Below are 26248 nucleotides of genomic sequence, written 5' to 3'. Positions count from 1 at the left end.
AGTTAAAGCGGAAACATGCAGGAGAACATTATATATATATGTCATGCTTTTCTTCTTTCATTCCATCTATTTTTACTTTTGCCTAAATGCGGTACGTAATGTGAGCAAAATCAACAACAACAAGAACACATTCACCAATGTGACTTTTAAATAAATGTACGTAACTAAACAGCATGTCACAACAACAAAAAAAGGATTTATTTTCAATACAAAAGAGCTAAAACCGAACCTATGCTATCAAGGGTATATGTCTGTTCTGTAGTGGTTAGTGAGGTGTCGTATCGGAGTAAAAGATCTGAATTAAATGAGATTAAATTGTTAGAAAGTGAAACTCACTGCAGGTGGCAATTTTCTTTAAAATGAAAAAAACCCATAGATGAAACACCTTATCTAGATCTCGATAATTTCTGGTATTTTATTTTCGGATAATGAGTAGATAGCACTATGGAACATATAGGAAAATCTCAAAGTCGAGAGTTGTTTCTTTATTATAAGCTAAAAATGAAGTACATGTAATATATTAGCACTCAGCAATGTTGGAGCTAACTTGTTAGATCTTCGGATGCTTATTTTGTCGGCTACCATTTTAATCTCATCGCTCGAAAAGGAAAAGTTTATACTTCACGAGATTTCTAACTACACCCTATATATATGTGAGTGTGTCTCCGGCCCTCGAGTAATCCTAGTGTGGGGATCCTCGGTGGGGACCTGGAGGCACAGCGTGTTACCTGGCAGACAATGTGTGTCATTGTACCCTTAGACGTTTGTCGTTTCTAACTCCGTGTTAGTGTTAACAAACAGGTGGGAATCTTGGGTTTCGGTTAATGGTTATTGAACATAAAAGGTTTAGCGTTAGATTCAAAATCATATTCAAGTAGAGGGCTGACCTATGATTTATAAATCATGGGTATGACGTCATGTCCTTTGCTATATTTCACCATAGTTGGTAGTGTGTAGGTACGTGGTGGCATGGTAATGTTTAACTCTTTGGAATTGAATTGAATATTGAAATAAAAATGAGTTACTCATTCTTTTACAAGAGTTTTATCTCTGAACTGTAATGATTATTATTTATATATAACTGAAAGGCTTGGTATTAATTTATCTGTAAATACCACCCATATGCCTATGTCGTTTATATGTGATTGTTTATTCAAGCTGATCGATTTGTTAGTGGTCAACCACCCGTTTTGAAGTGTTAGAGTTACTCCCCTTCGTGTTAAATCCACACGATGTCCGACATTAGATGGGGAGTAGACCTAAGTATTTCCTTGTTTTCTTGAAATTTTAACGATTAATAAGACGAAAATGGCAGTTCAGTACATAAATGGGTTATGAAACCGTGTAAGTGGGTTAAAAAACATGCCCGTCATTCGTTGCAAATAATAATGAATGACATAACAAGGTCGCTGTCACTGGGCCTAATGTTTACAAATTTCATGGCGGCAAACTGAAAATTAAAGTTATTAACATGATTAAAGAGACTGGTTGTGCTGTAATATGTATGTGTGTATTTTCAAATTATTAATGTTTCATCTGACCAGGATAACTTTCAGAAAACTCACTTCTTCAAACTATGTACAGGAAACTGTCTGTGGACCTGATTTATCAGGCTGAGTCTATGGTTAGCACAGAATCTACTTCTACTTATTTAGAATGTTTTTATTTCAGGTGGTTTCCGAAGTAATATAAATATGCCATTTTCGCAAGTAAAATCTTGTACCGTTTTCCCAAACCAACTTTGGTGTCGTTTTGGCCTGCTGCCATTGACAGGTATCCAAATTGGGATTATGTTATATTAATTATTTCTGATAGGGTGTATCTTTCATTGGCCTATAACCTTATGTAACCATACTGGTGATGTTACTCCTAGTTTGGTTTATTTGCTAACATACCTTATTAATGATATGTGAGAAATGATATTTGACTTACATATGAGATCATGATTACTGATTAGACACTGAAAAGTATTGATGTGACAGTTTATAATCAGGAAACGTTTGAAGTGAAGTGATTAGTTAACTGTTGATTTGTTTTGGTAGCATATTTCTTAATATGGTTGGCGTATTGGCCCAAATTATTTATATTTATACTGTTCAAATGGTACTTCTTCATTAAATAATCAAGACTTCAGATTGCAAATGAGTAGTATGGGTAAGCAAGACTACCTATTATGTTGTTAATATGGAATGTTAATGTAAACAGTGTGAAGCGTGTGCTTTACACTACCTACTTACTTGCCCAAATTATACTGAGATTACATCTGAAAGCTATTATTATGTTAAGGGATATGACCTACGAACCGTCCTGTTTGGTAACGTTGGCCTAGACGAAGATATACTGCTGAATATCGTTGACTCTGTGCATCATTTCTTTTCTATGAGCAAAAGATTTGTCTAAACATGCATTCTTATATAAATCTCACTAACAACTGTTTACCCTTGATGTACCACATATGACTTAATACCAAGTCCATACTACTGTATAATTATACTACTACTGCTTGTTTGAATTCTGTCGGGGAGAGATATTTATATAGGCTCTGCCTGTTTATCAATCTCCTTCACTGTACCAAGTGGAAATAAATATTGTTTAAAAAAAAAGAAAGCATGTGCTGTTTACATGGTTTTGATAGGAACCCAGTCCACCTAAATGTCTCAGAATAGTAGATATAATTTATATAATTTTATATAATTATTCCTCTGTAACTGTATAGGAAAATATCAATATGCAAGGGTTGTATTGCGATACGTGTATTGCTGACGGACATATTGCAATATACCGGTATACCAGACATATTGCATACACCTATTTCTTAATATCATTATACTTAATTAAGAATTGACTTCAATATGTGTTGCGTTTATGGAGGTATTATCTGCATAGCAGATATTTACGGAAAGTATGCACACCAATTTTTACATTAAAACCTCCATAAACACAAAAGACATTTTGAAGTAAGTTCTTATAAATAAATAATAACAACAATAACTTCAGAATTCTTGTTTATACATTAACACACAAAAACTATGAGACCAGTGACTTCGTTCAGCGCAATAATGCAACTTAGGCCCTGCCATTATGTTCTCAGCCAATCAGGAAACAATGGGTGTGGCCTTCTTTTTGTTTATGGAGAACATTTTTGTCTTGGTTAAAAATTCCAATGCCATGGAATCACTTGTAATTTATATATTACTACATACAAGTGTCAGATGACACTTAGGGTTTTCCTCCTTTGCTTTGCTTTATTATGATGGTCATGACTGATAAGATCATTTACAAACTGGAAATATTCGAAGAGTGATGTTGGATGATAAATAGAATCTCACTCTTGTATCTTTTGATGTAAATACTGTAAATCTTGAAATTAATGTGTCTCCAAATTAATACGACTGCTGACCCCTAGCACCCCCTTGCACCGTGGAATGATAAACATGTTTATCATATAATGGGTAGGTTTCTCGGCAGGATAAAGCCAACGGATAAAAACGATATCCGTTGGGGTCATATGCGGATAGAGATGCAAATATCAAAGGTCAAGTAGGACTACTTTCACTGTTTATAAACAAGCATGGCGTCGCCCTCGTCATTCGGCGATCAAGTCAGAATTAACCATTGTGAATCTGGATAAACTACAGGGATAATTGCTATCATTATCAAACGAACAGTCTAATATACTGAAAATCAGTGTCTAACTGCGACGTAGCTAAGGCATTTTATAAGTTTTGGCAACTTTCGAGATATAAATTTCGAAACAATTTTGCGAGGGCACGAGGCCTAGCCAAGCGGGATCAGTAGCCATATCTGTGCTTGTAGACCTCTGTGGCTTGAAACCTTCTCCACAAATCAAAATGGTTGGATTCGGCCGAAATATGTTTGAACTGTTACCTTGTTTCGTTTTGTCGCTGTGTGTACATCTGACTACACTTCTTAACGTTATGAAAGCACAGACCGACTGTCAACAACGTCTGACCGTGGCCGTGACGTCTCATAGACTAGAGTTAGAGTAGCTTCCCTTTGACAAAGGGCAGTTACTCTAGCGGACAGACCGATGGATTGCCGCGAAAGGCAATTAAAAACAACTGTTGTTTTGCCTATAAGTTGCTTCGCCACTGTATAAGAAACAGATTTCAGTTGGAACTATATTGGCTACTGTCACTGTCCGACTGACTAATCACTTACCCTGTGACGTAATAAATATTAATGCGCGCATTCCAGGAAAACTCGCAATGTTTCGGTAATGTTTGTGAGAGAGGGAAAGCGATTTTAAAGCACAGAATTAAAGAATGACATTATATGATAAAGAGGTTATCACGCTTGTGTGTTTGGGGATGGTAAATATCCTGTATTAGGAATAAACACTATGTATTTAGCTCGCCAAGGCTCGCTAAATACAATGTTTATTCCTAATGCAGGATATTTACCATCCCCAAACACACTCGCGTGATAACCTCTATATATCCTTACCTTAATCCAACCTTACGTTCATCCAATCAAACAGCAAATAGCATACCTTGTCAGCGCTAAGTAGAGCACTTCCGTAAAAACAATCAACAGTTCTGAAAAGCACACATAGTTTATAAGTTTATTCTGTTGGCTGGCATTATGGAATTTCAAAGGCAATAAAATAAATGAACCAACAACAGTTCACTGATTGGTATGCAGAGAAGGTGTCAGCAAACTTGGAGGCAGACGACAAGACAAAGGCTGTAAATCTGAGGATAAGTGTGATGAAGACTATCGGTACACGCTGCATAAACTTTAATCGACTCATGGAGATATTTTATATCTATGGATACTTAGGTGAGATTCTCCCTATATCAATCATGTTGGTGTTTGTTTCTATTACAGATGGTTACTGCTGAAACAGATACTACAAATTACAAATACATTACAAAGACATATATATCACAATGTGAGAAGATTAACATTGCCCAGCAAATGAGATTTAATCAAACACAGACAATCAAGTCAGCTTAAAGAAACAGGTATGAGAGATCCATAGATGTATTGGAATTGTACTGTTTCACTGTTGAATTCAAAGTCAAATTATTATAATATTTTCGTCAAATTTTGAACAAATGTTGGGTAGAAAGCTTTATGTATTTTGTCATGAAGCATGAATGTTTGGTATGACTCTTTACTTGATGAATCACACTACATATAAGTAAATTGTCAACTCACAGATTCATTAATTTATGTTTGTAGGTCCTTTTGAGAATAAATTATTGTGAGGCTATTTATTTGCTGGTGACGCTGGAGAGGCTGAAAGTCTGTTAATTGTTTTAATATGACCTTGTCATGCTTTTCGTTCTATTTTCTTTTAAGAAGCAAAAAAGTAATCAAAATGGCGGAAGGAGAATTAAAACAAGTGAAGGCGATGTTGAGAAGTGTGCTCCTCAGTTGTAAGGAAGGCGTCGCATCACAGAGATTCTTGGGTGAGTATGTTACAGATATAGAGTGATACAATCCGAGCTGATACAAAAGAAATATCTGTGAAATGACGATATCTTGGCCGGGCGAGGTGGTAGGGGAGTCAAGTGGTCAAGGTGTTGCTCTTCATACTGAAGTGTAAGGCTGGATTCCTCACATGGGGACAAGGGGCGGTCGGGTAGCCTATTGGTTAAAGCGTTTGTTCGTCACCCCGAAGACCCAGGTTCGATTCCCGACATGGGTACAATGTGTGAAGCCCGTTTCTGGTGTCCCCCAACGTGATATTGCTGGAATATTGCTAAAACTAAAAGCAGCGGAAAACCATACTGGCTCACTCACACTCACATGGGTATAGTGTGTGAAGCTCATTGCTACCATGATATTGCTGAATTATTGCTGAAAGTGGTCTTAACATTCTACTCATTCATTTGACAGAAGTCTCCACATTACACATTACTATTGACAGTAAGCATGAGGTGTCAGTATTTATTTTTTGCCCTAATGTGATCTTGTGAAAATGAGACTGATATGAGAAGTGATGAGACCAAAGCGTCCTTGAAGTTATTGCAGTGTTTCTCTATACTCCGCAGTTGATTACCGTGACGTGACCGGGGAGTACCTGCCATATAAGAAGTTTGGTTTCAACAGCGTCTCCGAGTTCATCGCCTCCATCCCCGATGTTGTACATGTGAGAAGGTATGTTGCTGAATCAGCCCTGATGAACATAATTGGAACGATGAATAGTAGCTTGATGAATGTTTTGTTTGTTTGTTGTATAACGCCACACTCAACAATATTCAGCTCTTTGACGGTGGTCTGTAAATAATCAAGTCTGGACCAGACAATCCAGTGATTGACATCATGAGCCTCAATCCACTCAATTGGGATACGATGACATGCATCAACCAAGTCAGTGAGCCTGACCACCCGATCCCGTTAGTCGCCTTTTACGACAAGCATAGTCACCTTTTACAGCAAGCATGGGTTGCTGAATTGATGAATTGATGAATTGATGACCATGATCATGATGTCTTACCCTGCTTCCATTGTTCCATCGTACAGGCAAGGCGGGGAGGAGATGTACCACGCTGTGGCAGATGAAACCACGGCCCACATTCAGAAACTGGTGTCCAAACAGAGGAGCAAGAAGACGAAGAGGCCACTCAGGAGGGTGAGGGCACAAGGGGCTCCGTGGTTTGAGGGGCAGAGGGCAGGGATGGAAACTAGCACTAGCCTGCTAGCCAGGACCTGTTTTGTTAATGTTAGGGCCAGTAGAATTTCACTACTTGGGTGAGCAGATGTTCTTGGTTAATATCCATTCCTGCAGCAGTCAGGGTGGCCTGTTTGGGATGTGGATTTTGCAGAGGGTGGTCTTGTGTTGCACAGTGTTGTATCCGATGACGTTTCTCTTCCATGTCGTGTCCGTAATGGCATCGCTGATTGGTTTACAAAACGGAAATAGAAACGTAAGCCAATCGCAGACCTTGTTAACAGTATATATTGTCAATGTCAAGGACTAAAGTCCAAATGGCATGGCCGAAACTTTGTCAAAAGAAAAATAGGTTTCAAGAAAGTTTGCTTGAAGAGCCAATATACTCTTTCAACACTGTAGGGCGGTACACCGGCCAAGAAGCCTCGAGTCCCCAGACACTGCAGGCCGGTAGACCAGCCATGTCGTAGTCACGTCAAAATAAAGGGTAGATCTATATAATTTTTATTGAAAATAAAATTCTGGGACACACACTTCGACAACGGGTCCACATCGAACATGTCAAAGAGCAAAACAAAGACGTTTCAAGCAAATCTTTAAATCTAGTATACAAAGTAATAAATAACATCAACCAAAATATATCTATTAGTTGTCAAACTTACAGTTAAGTTATTATTTCAATCTTTTCGTGCGATCGCGTATAATATGAATGAAATGTTATCTCGGCTTTCGTGGCCTCGATTTCTCAGCTCGGATACGTTGTTTCCAATATGCCTGACAAACCTTTGTCACAGCTCCTAACCTCGCATGATACATCCACGAAGTTCCATGTTTTCAATATAGATCGCGAGTTTCCTGCTTGAAACGTTCAGAATAACAAAAAACTTTCGTCAAAATCTTTGATTACACACGTGCCATTGCTGTAATTTGATTGACAGCCTTAGGTCATGTACTTTAGTTTGACCAATCACCACCCTCGTAGCAGATATCGGCAAGAAAGCACGTGACAAACTTACAGCTACGAAATGACTTGGCGAGGTTAGTGTAGGTAAAAAAATAAACTTTCTAATACGAAGCTTCGAAAACGGACGTATTTCTTCATGTTACTGACAGCCGCAGGTATCGAGAAATTGGTGATGACAGATACTATTGACAATTATTTATAAAATACTTTTCCGAACAGGTAAACAATGAAAATAAAAAAGAAATAGGTAAGTGGATTTTATTTTTGTTTATATTTGACAAAAATCGTCAAATTTACCCTTCCTTGGTCCTCAATTTAGACGTTTGAATGTGTTAGCTTACATTTGTTTTTATTTACAACTTAAGTTGTAAATGCTTTATCTAAATAATGTGATAAACATAAATATGTATAAACAGTAGGATTAGACCTTTCAAATGGTGTATAACATGTAGTTGCAAAGATGTTTTACTAGACTAACATTTAGTCTATGAAACCTTATATTACACAATACCCTTCTCGACTCTAAAAATAAATATATAATTTCCCCTATGCTGATTTCCTAGCTAGAGCTGGCTTGACTTGCTTTTATATACGTTTCTAGATTGGTGTTATTTTCACAAAATATATATATTCCACAAACATGCAGGACTAATGTTTAACAAGCAGATATTTTCCTTGATAAATGTTGGCTTCATCTATCACACAAGAGTCTCTGGGAACTTGGTGTCACAGCAGATAAAGCTCCTGGTTGACTGGTGTTGAAAGAGTCAAGTGGCTAATCTATGAAGATTCAAAGATGTTTTGTGTACACACATAAAAACTGAGACTTAAAGATTTTAACCACACACTTATTTATGCTCAGAATGGCCTAAAGTTCACCATTTCAGGTCCACATTTAACAAAATTTCTTGGGGGGTATGCCCCCAAACCCCCCTAGATAGCTTCGCGCCTACAGCACTCGCGGCTACCGCGTCACAGGGGACCCCCTTATTTTGGAACACAACGCAAACACTGCTAACGTGCATCAAAGCACTTGAGCAACTTGATTAAAAATATTTGTCGACGCCCAGTTGTCAGTACACATGCTTTGCAAATCCTTCAGTTGACCGAAATCTGAATGTTGAAATCCATGTGGTTTGCCATCTAGTAGTATCTACCATCTACCATCAAGTAGTATCTACCATCTACAGCCGTATGACTAGTTTGTGACACATTTTATTTATTGGACTACACATAAACGTATAAGGTCCAGCCAAAATGTAACTTAGGAATTCCAGCCTAGTTTGGCAAGAGTGGAAACTCGACTTTTATAGTCAGTTAACTCCCTTGCTTCAGGGGGATGGGTGAAATGGGGTTTAATGTGTTATGTGGCTATTTGTACTAGTTCTGACTTCTGTTGTTTTTATCATGTTTTTATACTGCTAGCCCACTGAGAATCTCCTGTGCAGTTTAACATGGATACCCTACTCAGACGCAGAGGCTCTGAGCCGACAAGTCCATGTTTTATCCCCTATATGTAGAGTGCTAGGCAGGCAGGGTAACAACAATAGGGCTGGGACGAGTCCACATTTACTACCCGGGTACCCACAACCCTATTACCCGACCCTACCTGGGTACCCGCTGTAGATATTTAGAGATAGGTACAAACTGTCCAAATTGGAAAAGTTTGACCTTAGCCCTGGCAAAATGTATTTAGATACACGTGTAAAACGATCTGGTCATGCATACACTGATGTTTACTGTTTAAGTTTTATCTTATTTCAAACATATAAAAGTCAGAAGGAATGGGTGCATTGTCAGAAAGAAAATGGGAACATTAGTGACTTACGGTGTAACCATATGGTTTTAGATAATTTTGTCATTAAACAATATATCACGTGACTAACCACGAGTCCGGCTAGTCATGTGGGTACCCGGGTCCCACTGAGGACCCACCCGCCCAGAGTCCCGAGTTACCCGTCCCAAGTACCCGAGTTACCCATCCCAAGTACCTGAGTTACCCGTCCCAGCCTCAAACAACAAGCACCATCTTTTAACATTTTTAGATACTGTGTGTTGGACTCTGAACTATTTCAACGATTGTACACCATAGATAATAGTCATTTGACCTAAACACCTACAATGTTTGAACAATCTTTTAAATTAATTTAGTTTTGCTTTTATGATATCCATTTCCATTGATGAGTAAATATGCTTCCAGGCTCCAGTGAGGAACCCCTTCCTTCCCAGCAAGCGCCCAATGGGCAGGGGGTACACCCCTCCATACCGACCTCAGGGAGGAGGGTTCCAGAGACCTCCACCTCATCAGCCTCACTTTGCGGCAGTCAGGAGATTTGATCCGCGACCTCATGTAGCAACTCCACAAGTACATAGAGCACCTCTGCTGCCTCTGCCAAGGTCTTCGCCAGAAGAATGGTCCAGCTCACCACCCTCCTCCCCTATGAACAGTAGTGAACCCTTCCACAACTTCCAGATCACACTGCGAAACTCTGCTGGCAATAGGATGGTTGGTGCAGGGGAGGGTCCAAGACCCCGAGTGGGACGTATGATAATGAGAGCTGTGTCTGAGGCTGTGTCAGATTGTCAGGGAGAGAGGAGACCGGTTCGTTAACTCTTTTTTTGTCTGTAAACTACGGGGAGCACGGGGGGCCCAGTTGTCTAAGGCGCGCGATTCATTGTACATAGTTACGTCCCTTGGGCATGCCAGAAACTTATGATTGAGGGTTTGAATCCTGGTTCGGCCCGATTATGTTTCAAGGTTTGTCAGCACCATACCCATGCTCGTGGGTTTCACCGAAGTGGTAAACGTCTGAGACCTGCATCACTTCGGGCTTTCCTCCCACATTAAGCTGACACGCCACGATATAACTTGAATACTGTTAAAAGTGGCGTTAAACCCAACTAACTCACTCACTGTAAACTCTTTCATCAGGTGAATAAATGCTATGAAACAGAAAACATATATATGCACCTGTAAGAACAAAAGTAAATTTTATCTTATCCTGACTGATACAGTGATCCCTCGCTATTGTGCTCTTTGATAAAGCACTACCTCGGTTACTACGCACGGTAAGGCATGGCTCCAAAATTTATGTACACTTTTAATACTGAGCGTTTTACACAGACATGATTGTATTGTTGTTCGTTGTTCATTTGCACATAACGCTTTTTTCATTGCACAATCAACCGTTTATCGCTGAATGGAGTTCTAATAATCTGTTTGAAAACATCCGCGGCAAGTCCCGGAAATACGATTGTTCTACTAGTTAACTTTTCACACTATACATCCTTTGATCTTAGAAGCGCATGCATGCAATAAAAGAGAACCACAAGCGAAGTTTATATTCTTAATTAGTCGGCAATCCAATTTGAGGCGACACTGTCACATGTAGTTGCTGTCACAACACAATGGTCATTCCTTTTGATTCGGATCAAGTAACTGTATCAAACCAATTAATCTGGCTTGAATGTGTATCTATATTTGTATGAATGTGTACAAATGCGCATAGTGCTGGTCAAAACTCTCGTTTTCCGTATTTTAAGCAACATGACCAATCAATGCCACTGAAACACACTGTACTTGCGTAATGAATTGTAATTGGGTCTTCACTCATAGCGTCTGTTACTACCATTATCTATCGATATTTTCATGTAAGTAGACTACATTCACATTGAATGTGACAGTTAAGGCTTGTAAATAATAACAAACGGTGAAAACATAATGGATATATATTTTTACACTATGAACGGTAAACAACTTGTATCATTGCAATGTGCGAGACAAGGCGAAGATCGTGAGATTGGCCGAGCGCGCCCCCCCGCCTCGGCCTTGGTTAAACGGCTCATCCTCTATAACGCCCACCAATTATTTGGACCTCATTGGTAGCGTTGTAGCGAGGGACCACTGTACTTATTGCTTATCTCTCTCTCTTCCGAATAGGTAGTGTAAACTTCCTGTGCTGTTCCCAAAGAACAGAGAAAACAGCTCACCCAAATGCACCCTTATTCCGCGCATGTGCACCAGAACCATGTCACCAAGCCCAGTAACTCATCACTCTCTCTTTTTCGCGTCATCTTGGCAGCTGGAAAGTAATTATCTTTTTGCAGTGCAGAGGAAAAAGATGGATTGGAAACAACGTGAGTCATCACGCTCGTTATCATCCTAGGAGACGGCTAAAAGTAAGAAGAGGCGAGAATCTAAGCCCTGCCCTTCGTCAGAGGAAGGGAGAGAATTTGAATTTGATATTATTCAAATTACTCCCGCTGAAGTTGATGCAGTCACCCCCCATCTTACTTCCTCGTCTACTAGTAAGAAGTCTAGAGGGTCTAAGAATAAACCTACTGAAATCTTCAGTCAGGTTATCACCTCTACAAAACCACGGACTTCATCATTAGTCACAAAGGGGGTTTCAAGGAAAGCAGCTGTTTCTTCTAGCCAGAAGAAAGCCTGCGCGCACATAATTACGTCCGCACAACCCCAGGGGTTCACGCAGCCCGCAGTGTCATCCAATCAGGCTACAAATACAACCGATGCAAACTTCAATCAGCCTCAGGCCTTCGCGCATTTATGCAATCCCCTACCTTCACCTACCGCAGCCTATTAATCAACAAGAGTTTACCCAGACGACAGCGTTCACGCAGGTTTCCGCAGCCTTCAACGTTTACACTGCCAACTACCTTCACGCAGCCTACCTTTTTTACACAAGGTACTTTGCCAACACTTTCTATTAATACAGATATGATAGCAAATATCACACAACAAGTAGTAATTGCTATGCAACAACAAATGTGTAAACAACCTGGCACGCAGTCGACTGCCTCTTCACACAATAGCTCGCAGATGTTGCAGCCTTCATTTACGGCTCCCAATCCCAACGCCTCCTATCTTCTGCGAGAGGAGGTTGTGTTCGAGCCCCCTCAAAATGAGGACACATCGGTGGAAAATTACCCTTCAATTTATGAGGATCATAAATTAATGGCATTGATTACAGATAGACTACCAATATCATCACCGTCAAGAAATTCTTCTCCCACTGATACATACTGTATCAAAGGGGACGATATAGACAGATTAACCATCCCATCGATAAAACCAATCTCCAACATTGCAGAGAATCTTAATGTTTCTTTTGGGAAATCCACGAAATCACAAGGACTTCCAACACCGAGCTTTAATTCTAAGAAATTCCCCATGCACGCCATGTCGCAATTTCTTCGCTCACCGGAGATTGAAGAGGATTACTCACTCATGTCAGACTCCAAAAGTAATCTTTTGCATTGAGGATAAGAAAACTTGATAAGACTATGCATTCTTTGGACTAGCGATGTCACGCGCTATGAATGAAGCTATGATCTATGAATTAAAAGAGCCTCACAACGACCGTCAAAGAATGCTACTTTCAGCTCTCGTCAATCAAAAGAAAAATCAAGAAATTATTTCTTATCATATGAGTTCAGTGTCGGCAGGTTTAACACTACTACGGCGACAAGGTCTTATAAATAATTCTAATTGGTCAGATATCTATACCAAAGAATTATTAAGACAACCCTGGGAGGCCCAACCATTTTTAATGGTAACATACGTAAAATCAACAAAGAAATGCTTCATGACTCCAAAGATCATATGCTTATCAAGTCAGTTCAGACTATGAATTGTATGTATCATCAATCCATGAAGAAAACCCAATTCAAAAGCCGTTTTACGGGCGTTCAAAAAGCTAAAGAGAAACGCTCGTACAACTACAGAGGTGGGAAATCATCTGCTTTTCGCAAGTCACATGACACGTCACGTGATGCCGGTCACGGCCGCGGATCAAGAGGATCCCGCAATTACCGGCGAAGATGGGCGGATGAACGACTGGGAACTTCCCTCCCCCCAGCCGTTCATGTACAGCATTCCCCAGTAGGCGGAAGATAGGCAAGATTTTGGATGAATTGGGACATTCTAGGAGACGGAATTTGTTTCCAACATTCTAAGAAAGGGCTATGCCCCGACTCCACTCAAGAAACCCCCGTTATCTCGCAAGCCACTGGAAATACGTTATCGGAAAAAACTGTTGCCGAAGTTAACCATAGCAATCAATTCACTTCTCAACAAGGGTGCAGTCGAGATAATTCAACCAGAATTACAAACCCTGGGTTTCTATTCAGCGATCTTTTTGGTTCCCAAAAAGAAGTCAAACGAAAAGTTTCGTTTGTTTTTCAACATGAGAAAACTCAACAAGAAATACCTCCCAGAACCGGAGAAATTCAGAATGATTCATCTACCACAAATGATAAGACAGCACGACTATCTCGGAAGCATCGATCTACAGGATGCTTACCTACACATTCCCAAAAACAGACTTTCAGGAAATATTAACGCTTCCTCTGCGAAGGACAACATTACCAGTGGGCGGTCCTGCCCTTTGGAATTTCCACGGCCCGTGGCTATTTACACAAGTGACCAAACCAATTGTGACATTTCTTCACAACAAGGGAACTCGATGTGCTTTTCACCTAGACGACGGGATACTAGCCCATCAATCAACAGAGCTACTCAGACTACAACTAAATTTCACCCTGAAATTATTAACACAACTGGGTTGGTTAATAAATTTTCAGAAGTCCGATCTACAACCATCTCAGGATCTCAAATTTCTGGGGATCAGATTTCTAACCAATCAGAATCTAATAACGGTACCAGAGGATCGGTGGAAAAATCAAGACTTGCTTGCCAACAGCAATTTACAAGAAAATCTCAGTCAACGAATGGCAAGTGATACTAGGCTTAATCACGTCAGCCCAAGCGTTGATGGTCCGAGGCAGACTACAATTACGCCCTATTCAGAGATTTCTAAATCCATACCTAGAGTACCAGGATTTAAAACTGCAACTACCACAAACATTGAGGAAACACCTGTTATGGTGGACACTGAAATTGAACGTTTGCGGAGGAACTTGTTTAAACGAGCCGGATTACAACAACCACCTATTCGTGGACGCCTCACTTCAAGGCTTGGGAGCTCATTTCAATGGAGAAGTAACAGCAAGCCTATGGTTAGAAGCAGAAAAGCTCTACCACATCAATTATCTGGAATACGCAATCCTTGCAATATTTCACTGGGCCCCACAGTTAAGAAACCAACGTCTGATGATCAGAACAGACAATTCAACTGTGGCATACAATATAAACCTTCAAGGCACGACGAAATCGGACACCCTCCTGAAGTTGACATTTCAAATTTACGAGCTAGAAGACAATCTGAACTTAACAATAAAGGCAAGACATATACCAGGAGTTGCAAATGTCTTAGCAGACGCCTTATCCAGACCAGCCAAACGATCAGAAAGGAAGCTACACCCAGAAGCATTCCAACTGGCAATAAAAGAAAAAGGTTGCCCAATGATAGACCTATTCACAACCAGATTCAACATTTGTATCACCAGTGCCAGACCCACTAGCTTGGTCAGTCGATGCTCTGTCAATTTCATGGGAGGGACTAAATGCGTATGAGTTCCCTCCACCAGCCTTGATGCCACAGATATTATAAAAGACCCTACACGCGAGCAACCTACAACTGCTTTTGGTAGCGCCTTACTGCCCTGCGAGAACGTGGTTTCCAGATCTCGTCGAACTAGCAGGAAATCCAATATTAAAACTTCCAAACTGGCCAAATCTACTGCTACATCCTCAACTTTGGCACTTCACGGCAACTGCTCCTTAACAACTATTATGGAAGGCTGTTTCTGGAAATCAGATACAGTTTTCGCCAATCACTACCTCCGAGACCTTGCTACAGAAGACAACTCACGAATCCTACCAGACATCATTAGATGATCACATTCACCCAATATCATATAGACTTGTTGACCTCAGGTTACTGTTCAATAACCAAAGACTGAGAGTCCATGCCCCCTGTTTTACTATGTAATTCAGCACATGAGTGAGAAATGATTGTGTTAAGATTACTGCTCTTCTCTTAACACTTTAATCATTTAAGGTGAACAAGATTTTATTCTTAGAAACCTTATAAATCCACAAATCTATAAAGAATTTACACAGAAGATTAACAACGTTCCTATGGGGTTTATAGAACAGATCGACGTTTATCACACATACAGGTGGAACCCACCACCTACTGTGCGATTCAAGCAATAAGTATGAGTCAGGATAAGATAAAATATGTATTTTTTAGAGTAAAAATATCATTTATACTTATCCTGACTCATACAAATGAGTACCCTCCCGACCTTCCACTCTTTCCACTGATGTGTTCGGACCATTAAGTTGGAAAAAGAGAGAGTGATGAGTTACTGGGCTTGGTCACATGGTTCCGGTGCGCTTGCACAGAATAAGGGTGCGTTTGGGTGAGCTGTTTTCTCTGTTCTTTGGGAACAGCACAGGAAGTTTCCACTACCTATTCGGAAGAGAGAGAGATAAGCAATAAGTATGAGTCAGGATAAGTATAAATGATATTTTTACTCTAAGAAATACATTATGATAACAAAGGTGGAAACCTAACAAGGGACGCCATCAGTTAATTGGCACAGATAGATGATTAGCAATGGACAAATGGAAGCCAATACTTAACACTTAATTGGTCGCTGATGGGTGATAGCGATGGATAGCTAGTAGCCAAGACTAAAATTATCACTGATTGATAAGCATGGTAAGAAGCAATGGAGAATGGGCAATGGGCAAACTGGTGGCCAGGGTAAATAGCACTGATAGGTAATAGAATGGAATTGGCAATGGACAAATGGAAGCAAGCGGTATGATTAGACAAAGCAATAAGTCCCAAGCACTTGGCAGATAGGTTTCCTGGTCATGGATCATGGCTGGCTTGGATCTCCTGGTGTCAATGGCTTCTTGTAGTTTCTTTGTCGCCAGTTGTTGTTGATGGTAGACAGGACTATCATCGGGACTATGTTCTCTGTTTCATCGCATTTATTCACCTGATAAAGGAGTAAGTATATACTCCAAAACATTGTGTTCCTCATAATAAAGAAGTTGACATCCATAAATTCTTTTCCTTATGTGTATCACTTCTAAATGCCTTTCAAAAACTAGATGTTCATGTATCTTTCTTAGGAAATTAACCCTCAACCCTGGTTACCAGTTATTGTTTGTTGTCCCTTTCGTCCTGGTTTATTATACATGTATGTAGGACTGCCCCAGTGAGGGTAATAGTACTTATACTTGAAATGTTATTGAAATAAGCAATATCATTTGACCATATACAATATGTACATAGTTGCAGATAGTATGATCATAGTGACTGGGTGTGTCTATTTGGAAACTTTTGTACAACATAAGGTCTGTGTACTGTTGTACATTTCTGTCTGTGGTATATTTTATGGTTGCTTGAAACAGTGATAACAAGACAGTTTTTGGTTACAGAACAATATTAAATTTGGACACAAGTTTGAAGTTCCGCCACGTTTCCGCCGCAACCAGGATTCATTTGCAGAACCGTTGCAAGGTTTGTATAAAGTAGTTCCCTGACTTTTCTAATGCAGGTCAAAGTTGACGTCACAGAATGAGGAGGAGTGACAAGTACTTTATTGGGATGTATAATTTCATGATTTAACTTTGTTCTATCCTGACGTCATTTCTGGGGAATCAAATATGAGCTCGCAACTTGATGAAGTCATATATTGGATGACGTTATTTTTTAGAGGGAAATGTCTAGTAAGTTGTTCCCCATAGATGTAGGTGGGATATGCAGATAAACACAGTGGGCGAATGATGGCATCTAAAAGTGGGAGAGATATGACAATAGACTATAAGGAGAAAAGGTACAGATAATCAACGTGAGGATTGTGAGAATATGCGGGAATATGCAGGAAATACCATACTTTGCTCACCTGTTCATAAAATGGACTTGTCGTTTGTATTGGGATACAGCTGTTTCAGTTTTATGTGTCATATTATCATCTCATCATAACACTATCACTGTATCCAGGGATTGATCTGGGATTTCTGATTAAGTGCCTGTGTTAGGCAAGGTGGAAAAGAAAGAATTACTTTGTCGAAAATCACATGATTATTTTTATTTCCTTTAGACATGTATGTATTTCTTAAATTGAAGAGGAACTGACACATAGCATTCAATGCAACAATGTAAAACTATGCACTGTTACTAAACTATAATATTAAGAATAGTCATTGAGTGAGCATGGTTAGTAATCTTGCTTGGAATTACATTTAAACCTTAAGCCGAATATCAATCTTCTGAGGACATCGCAATGACACTTACAGTTGTGACCTGACATTGTTGACGATGGGTATTTGCAGCATATCTTTGATTGTTTCTGTTTCACTGTCTCTCACTCTCATTGACTCAATCCCTCACCCATCTTGTCCTGACCCCCAGGGCTGCAGGCTCCCCTACCCCTAGCTGCCCAGCAGGTGAGGTTCTATGGGGACGGCACAGACTACATAGAGAAGATTAATAAGTACATTTGGAAACGGAACTTGCTTCCCATCAAGTTCGACACCACCCAGGCAAAGAGTGGACTGTATGTCAGTTCAGTGAGAGTGGATGGGAAGGTGTTTGGCAGTATTGGTAAGAAGCTATTGATAACTGTAGCCCGTGTCAGGATTCTCATACTATCTCAGTAGTGAGTGAGTGAGTATTGTTTCGAAGTTTTTAGCAATATTCCAGCAATATCATGTCAGGGGATGCCAGAAATGGGCTTCACACATTATACCCATGTGGGGAATCAAACCCGGGTCATGGCGTGACAAGCAAGCACTTTAACCAGGAGGCTACCACACTATCTCAGTACATAGGGCTGCAGAGAAAAGATGGATTGTGATGATTTGTAGACCTACAGTGCTGATGGTGCTGGAATGAATGACCTTGAAATGGAGGGACAATAATGCAAAGGTCTGTAATTTTGCTGTGCAGAATTGCATCCCTTAGCCAAGAAGGGTCTACTGGTGGTTAGTTCAGCTTTCTTCTGATTATGACTCATAGTCATCAGTGCTGAGGGATTTCCTGAAGTGGCAAATGTCGGTGATATGACTGAAATACTGGTAAAGCTGAGCTAAACATTCCTCACTCACACCTTCCGACTGACTGTTGGAGTGTGTCATTGTAAGCCATGATTGTTACTGTCAGCATCATGTTTGTACCCGCATTCATTATGTAGCCAAGATAATGCTACTTGATGTTGGACCAGAGTCGCTCACTCAGTGTTGTTGGTCAGAACTAAATGGCTGTTGACAAATCACTGTTATTATTACACTTATTATGTGTAACCTTTTACAAACAGAATTGTTTGATATGCTTATTCAAAAAGAATTTATTTGTAAATACCTCGTTTGTGATATTGTTTCAGATATGTTCCCCACAGCTCAGGAGGCTGAGTATATGGCTGCCAAGAATGCATGTGATGCCCTGGCAGTGGACAGAGGTAGATGTGTAACTACAGCCATAATTTGTGGGAGACAGTTGCATGTGAAAATCATGCCAAGATGATTAAACAGGGTTTTACCTTGACAAGGGTATGAAACTCCCAAAGATTTCAGCCAGACCACAGGACTGGCTAGCTGAAATACTTGCCAGCCCTGACCAAAACCTGCCTGCCCACTATAATCATATGTTTCTCAGGATAATTTAATTAAAACTTTAAATCGAATTCATTGAACATGAAGTAATGCAAGAAAAGAAATAGCAAACACTTTTTAGGTCAGATTTGTATTTAATATCCTAGAATACATCATGTAAATATCCTTATTCCTAAATAGGGCCTAAATTTTAGGTTGTCTAAAAGCTAACGGGGTTTCTTTTTGGTTACATTTTATCATTCATTTTTACATGTGAATTAATGCTTATCATCGGGAAATATTTAGAATATTTCCACATATGAAATATAACCCGACCGTCGGGCAGGGGGATTTGAAAATCTGGCAGCCCGAGTTGAAATCAACCCGTCTCGGACGGTCGGGCAGGCAGGTATTTCGAACGCTGCTTGACCTGCTAAATTACGGGTACGGAGGACCCCCAATAAAAAATATATAGGGTCCCTTCAGGAAAATATGAGGGCCCTGTAAAGTAACAAATTCATGTAGTGTGTTGTACTGTACGATTTGATTATTACTTTGATTATAAGACCTTTATGTTTCTGACCGCCTCTATGGTCTGGTTGTAGTGCGCCTCCCTGGAGGGCGTAAAGTTCGGGGTTCGATCCCTACCTGCATCATACAAAAAGACGTTAGAAGATGGTACTTGTTGTTACCCTGCCTTGCACTCAGCGGCGGTTAAGCGGCTAAAACAAGGACGGGTTGTTGGATAGGGACTAAAGTTGTAAATGTCAATAACCTGTCATTCCTGCCACAATAATCTGACTCACTGTGAACAATCTGGACTCTTGTCGCTATTGCCTTGACCGTCAATGTATGTACTGTAATTATGTGTTTTGATTCCACCCAGATGCATCTCCCATCGCAGCCAGCAGTAATATGTCTGTGTCTGATACCGCCCTCCGAGATTGGATACGAGAGGTAGGTATGTCGTAAAACAGTTATGTTGCCAGGGTTTCCTGACAACCAATTCCAGGGCCAGGTTCTCAATAATGATTATGGCAACATGTTTGTTTGTGATGTTTAGTTCTAATCAATGATTATTATTTAAGATTTATTTTTGTGAAGATATGTGCAGTTTTGTGTGGAATGGAATTCGGGTGTCGTTCATCAGCATGGGTGTCCCAGTCGTCTTAAGGTGTTCTAATTTGTTGTGCAGAGTTGTGTCCCTTAGCCGCACCATAAGTCTGTGATCATGAGTGTGAATAACTGGTTTGCCCTGATTATGTTTTTTGATTTGTCAGCAGTGCCACCTCCAGAAACTAACAGTTTTAGTCCACTACTAGTCCTTATAATGATAACATATAGACATAGCAAGACCCAGAAAATAACTGGAATGCTGGTCATATGGCGTTAAACCCAATTCACTCACTCACCCTAGTATCTCCCCAGGGAGTATACAATGTTGATATGAATACCTTTAAGGTGGAACAGTTCCCTTTTGCCCCATTAATGAACATCCTGCATTATCCAGTGTGTCATATCTCCATTTTGTCATGATCAATAACCTGGTCCCACTCGCACCAGTCTTAATACCATCTTCCCAATCTCTTACCCGTGAAGATCCAGGGTAGAATAGACCTTCAGCAACCCATGATTTCCATAAATGGTGACTTTGCTTGTCGTAAGAGGCAACTATGGGATCAGGTTGTCAGACTCACCGACTTCGTTGATGTATGTCAATGTATCACTGGATTGTCTGGTGCAGACTAGTCATAAAGCTGGAATATTGCTGAGTGGGGTGTTAAATAACAAACAAACAAACTTTCCCATCTCCAATTTGATTGGACAGCTGTTTTAGTGTCGTGCAATACAGATCAGGCCCCAACAAATCTATGGAAGCAAATGGGTCCGGTCTATTTATCATAGAATTGAAATATTATACACTGGATAATCGAGGATGATTAATATTGCAGTCAGCTGTGTTTTTGTCCAAGTTTTGATACACTGATCATAACTTTGCAGACTCTGGACCCTCTCCCTAATGGCATGTGGGGCACACGGATCCCTATACTGTTTAAGGAAAAGTTTCTTGAAGAGGCCCCAGCTCATTTGTTGGCAAGGATTAGTGCATGGAGTGACTTAGTGGAAGTAGAAAAGTGAGTGTTATTTACTGTTACTCCTCATTAGACAAGGCTTTTGTTGAGGTGCTTGTCAGGTGAGGAGACATTCTTTCACAATCATTATTAAGAGAGAAGTTATTTTGGGACAGAACCTCTTTGCGATTCTCAGAGGGAATAGATTTCTTGTGCCTCAATCTTGGCATCTGAGGTAACTTAAATAGGGATCTGTTGTCCACAATGGCTGCTGAGTGTGGACAGCAAAAGACTGTATGACTGAGGAACGCGACTGCCAAACTGTGGTGGATTCAGTGTCTGTATATCACAATGCTCACAGTGATGGCTACTGGTTTGTCTGCCTCTAACTCATTCTCAGTGATCCCAAACCCTGCTAATCTATAGAGTTGCCTCCCTTAGTCATGCCAGGTTCCACTAATTGTGAAATGTATTTCTTGGGGTCAGCACTATGCCCAAGTATTGGTAGACACAGGTATTTTAAAGACGCACAGAGATGGATATGTGAAACATGGGACGAGTGACAGTTCCAATATTCTGACAGGTAGTAAGACTTCCATAGCCTGCATGGCTTATGTACATAGCTGGGAGGCAAGTGTATAAAAATGTAATATTACGGTTCATTTGAAATTCTGTGGTTATTCTTTTGTTGATATTTGGAATCTGGTAACTATGTCCACAGATGACTGGTCTGACAGTTTCCTTCATGATCTTCATACCTGTGAAGATCCGGGGTAGAAGAGGTCTTCAGGAACCCATTCTTGCCGTAAAAGGCAACTATGCTTGTCATTAGAGGCGACTTATGGGATCGGGTGGTCAGGCTCGCTGACTTGGTTGATACATGTCATTGTATCCCAATTGCATGGATCGATGCACATGATGTCAATCACTGGATTGTCTGGTCCAGGCTCGATTATTTACAGACCACCATCATAAAGCTGGAATATTGATGAGTGCAGCGTTAAACAACAAACAAACAAAACAAACATGATCTTCATACTGGTCTTCAGCAACCCATGCTTGTCGGTAGAGGCGACTTATGGGATTGGGTGGTCAAGCTCGCTGACTTGCTTGATGCATGTCATCCTATCCCAATTCTGTAGATTGATGCTCATGATGTTAATCACTGGATTGTCTGGTCCAGACTTGATAATTTATAGCTGGAATATCGCTGAGCCTAGCGTTATAAACAACAAACAAAGCAAACAACAGATGCTTGAAGATGTCCCTCTAGGGTGTGGCTGTTATTTCAGAGTGTGCGGGCGGGACTTGGTGAAGCTGGTCCGAGCTAAACCTACTGTCAAGTGGAAGGTGTGTAGCAAGTATCCCATCAGCCACTTAGCTTGTGTTAATGGATGTATATAGAATCTTGCCAACGTTAAAAAATGCATCAATACAAATTGTATAAAGTAGCAAAACTGTGAGGTTTGTGGAGAATGTTATGTATTTCTGCACCTACAGTGTAGTTTGTGGAAACCAGTTATCCACAGTAAATATTACCAGATGGATAATCCGATATTGTCTAAATTCTGTCTCTGACTATGATCAAATTACATTAAGTAATACGTTACCACTGTTATACCGAGGCTGTTGTCTCCCACAACTGCTGCTATAGCGAAATCTACCACAGAGATCTCAATTACCTCATGCAGCACGTGCGTAGCCACCTAGCTGCCATGTGACACCCTTCACTCTTGTCTCCTTCGTCTGCTTAGCAAGACGTGTTTTCTCCTGCTGAAGCGTTCCTTGAAGATTTGGTGATATTTATTATAGTTTATTCTCTAATAAACTGTGCTTTTATGGGGCGTTGCGGTAGCTACGCTTGGTTATAATTTTCCCGCCCTTTTTTCTATATACTTGCGGGGTTCGCGTATGCACGTTGTGTTTTACGTTTCCCCTGTTCTTGTATGTTTTGGGGGTTAACATAACTTATTTCTTTTATAAAAGTTATATGTGTATGTTATATGTTCACATTGCTCGTTTATTTTCTTGTGAAAATGCTCGTTTGTGAATCATTGTGGTGCGTGCGTTGTAACCATGTTTTGTTTTTTGTTTATAGCAAACAATCAATGTCTGACATGGATATGTCCCCGGTATCCACCCCCTCTACCCCTGCTCCTCGGAGTTGTGGGGTGTGCAGAAAGTTTTTGTCGTCCCGGGATCCCCACGATCGTTGCCCGCGGTGCAGGGTTCCTTGCGGGGACACCCGGTGCATCCTGTGCGAAGGTCTGGGGCCTGCGGAGTTTGAGCGGTACCGGCTGTACGTACAGTCCGTCTCCACCCCTGTGGTGGCCGGTTCGTCCGGTCGGGGTCCCCGTGCGGGTACCACCTCCTCGGCTGCGGCGGATCCCCTTGCGGCCCTCTGGCTGTCTGGGGATTCCGTCGCCGCATTATTGTCGAAACTTGTGGACTCCAAGCTGGCGGCCTATCGCAAGATAGGCCGCTGGCTGTTCCGTCCCCGGCCTCTTCGGTGGCCGCGGGTTCGGACGCGGGGTCCACCGGTACGGCAGCGGCTGCCGTGGTTACCGGTCCTTCCCCCGAACCGTTGCTTCCGCTATCGGTTAAGGACCGCGTGGCCATGGTGTATGACCTCTTCGAGGACATGCCAAAGCCCCTGCCGATACCGCGGGGAATCCACGGTTCCGTGGGTTCCTCCGAGGTATACGACGAGGCGTCCGACAAGGCTTTCCCGGCATCAACCTTGCTGCGCGGGATTAAGCCTTCTTTGGAGAAGGCCTTCACGGCTGCCTCCGGTCGGGGTCTCCTGTTACCTCCCCCGTCGTGGAGAAAAGGGTCTTTCCCAGTACATGACCTTGCCTTTCCCGAGGCTGGTCCTTCTGCGGAAGCCCATGTGGAGCGTTTGGGGGTCCGTGCCCCACCGGTTGCCACGGTACCTCAAGGTACCCTGCAACAGCTGGACACCCTCGCTCGACACTCCATGCTGGCAATGTCTCACGGAGACACATACCTGGCTGCAGCGGCCAGTCTGGTCGAAGGTTCTCCCATGGACCGAGACCAGTGCATTTACAACTGCTTGCTCGGTTTGAATGCTTCCCTGGTGTACGTTGCCGGGGCTTCGGCCTTTGTTTCCGGCACGTGCCATTTTCTTCGGCGCCAGTCGTATCTGGTTGCTTCAGGGTTGGACGCTGCCAATCAGGAGGTGCTCCTTTCGCAGCCTTGGTCTGCTCGAGCCCTGTTTAATAACAAGATCCCTGGGGTTCTGAAGGAACAACAGGCCGCTGTGTCTGCCGAGGCCTCTCGGCACACACTGGATCTTGTGGGGTCCTTGCATAGGCGCCTGGGTGCCGCTCCGAAGCTGAGCGCGCCCCAGGATGCTGCATCCGGCAGGCCTAAGGGGTCGGGTCCTTCTTCCTCTGGGAAGAAGCCCCGCTCTGAGGGCTCCGGTAAGGGTTCTCAGCAGCCCTTTCGCGGGAAGAAGGGGAACTGGGGGAAGCCCAAGTCGTCTAAGGACGGCAAGGGCCCCTCCAGGTGACTCTCATTGGAGGGGTTCGTGTGCCAACAGCGCCAACTTCGGTTGGCCCGTAGGCGAACCCGAGTCACTTGGCCCTGGACAGTTGCGCCTGCCGCAGCCCGTCCGGCCCCCCTCTCTTTCCCCAGTGGGAGCCAGACTCCAGACTTACTGGGAGAATTGGGAACAAGTGTTCGACGACCCGTGGGTGGTCAACACGATTCGGTACGGCTATCGGCTCGATCTCAAAGCGAATCCGCCGCTCACCGTTGCCCCGTCGGCAGGTTTCTATTCGGAAACCGATCTTCCCTTCCTCGCCGATGCCATCGGCAGGTTGGTGGAGAAGGGGGCAGTTCTGGAGTTAGCTCTACCAGAAATAACACCGGGGTTTTACTCCAGGATATTTCTCGTTCCCAAGAAGGACAGTGCCGAACTCAGAATGATTCACAACTTGAAATCGTTCAACGAGTTCTACCTGCGCAAACCGCCCAAGTTCAGAATGTTGAGCTTGACGGACCTGAAAGCACTGATCATGCCGGCCGACTGGCTAGCTTCGATCGACCTGAAGGATGCTTATCTGCATGTTCCGATTCACTCGGATCATCACAAGTATCTCAGGTTTGTCTTTCAAGGCAGGCACTACGAGTGGGTTGTACTCCCATTCGGTCTTTCATCCGCTCCCTGGCTGTTCACCCGGTTAACCACCCCCATAGTGGGGTTCCTCCACCGGAGGGGTGTCCGGTACTTCGCGTACCTGGACGACTCGCTAGTAGCAAATCGAATGTCGGACACCCTGTCACGCCATCTCGTTTTCGCACGTCGGCTCTTGGAGCAATTGGGGTGGATTGTCAATCTCCCCAAGAGCGAGTTAACCCCTTCTCAGAACTTGCAGTTCATCGGAGGTCGGTTCAACACGGTGTCCCATCGCCTATTTGTCCCCCCAGACCGGTGGCACAAAATTCAGGCGATGATTGCCAAAGTCTTAGCGGTGCAACAGACTGTTCACTTTTGGGAACAGCTGTTAGGGCTACTTGTATCAGCCCAGGACTGCACCGAATGGGGTCGTCTCCAACTCCGCCCGCTGCAACGGTTTTTAATCCAGTTGTTGGCAACGGAGGTGAACAGTGCGACCGTCGCCCTCCCGGATCGGCTCCGACCGCATCTGGAGTGGTGGACGGTCCCTTACAATGTCTTATCAGGAGTCTCTATGCGGCCCTACCGGGCCACGTTAACCTGTATACAGACGCCTCTCTAGTGGGCTGGGGCGCCCATCTAGAGGGGGAGGTGAGCTCGGGGCTGTGGTGCGTGGACGAACTAGGTCTTCACATCAATTGTCTCGAGTTCAAGGCAGTGATCAACGCAGTCAATCACTGGAAGCATCGTCTCGTCGACGCCCGGCTCATGCTGGCGACCGACAACACGACGGTAGTGTCCTATGTGAACAAACTGGGGGGAACCCACAGTCACTCGCTACTCGATCTCACGTTCGAGTTTTACGCTCTGGTGGACAGTGTCCCGTGCCAGA

At 42.3% G+C, this 26248-nt stretch overlaps 1 protein-coding gene across 6 annotated transcripts in view; it reads left to right on the top strand.

Annotated features, from left to right (window-relative positions):
- The first annotated feature begins 1209 nt into the window (after positions 1-1209).
- LOC124135678 (tudor domain-containing 6-like) overlaps positions 1210-26248 on the top strand; it is a 54920-nt gene continuing 29881 nt past the window's right edge. For 2 of the 6 annotated variants that reach the window (XM_046501125.2, XM_046501119.2), the window contains exons 1-12: positions 1219-1624; positions 4852-4988; positions 5329-5438; positions 6024-6129; positions 6496-6604; positions 9808-10209; positions 16990-17071; positions 17966-18157; positions 18936-19010; positions 20030-20100; positions 21145-21278; positions 22508-22565. In XM_046501125.2, coding sequence (XP_046357081.2) covers positions 5348-5438; positions 6024-6129; positions 6496-6604; positions 9808-10209; positions 16990-17071; positions 17966-18157; positions 18936-19010; positions 20030-20100; positions 21145-21278; positions 22508-22565 — 1320 coding nt within the window. In that variant the 5' untranslated portion in view covers positions 1219-1624; positions 4852-4988; positions 5329-5347. Of the gene's footprint in view, positions 1625-1644; positions 1774-4665; positions 4804-4851; positions 4989-5328; positions 5439-6023; positions 6130-6495; positions 6605-9807; positions 10210-16989; positions 17072-17965; positions 18158-18935; positions 19011-20029; positions 20101-21144; positions 21279-22507; positions 22566-26248 lie in introns of those variants that run through there. The other 4 variants (XM_046501120.2, XM_046501121.2, XM_046501124.2 and 1 more) reach the window with 4 other exon arrangements.

Source organism: Haliotis rufescens, unplaced genomic scaffold, assembly GCF_023055435.1.
Source record: "Haliotis rufescens isolate VD_foot unplaced genomic scaffold, xgHalRufe1.0.p SCAF_1, whole genome shotgun sequence".
NCBI lineage: Eukaryota > Metazoa > Mollusca > Gastropoda > Lepetellida > Haliotidae > Haliotis > Haliotis rufescens.
Note: the sequence above shows the minus strand (reverse complement) of the source record. Positions and strands in the feature narration are given on the sequence as shown.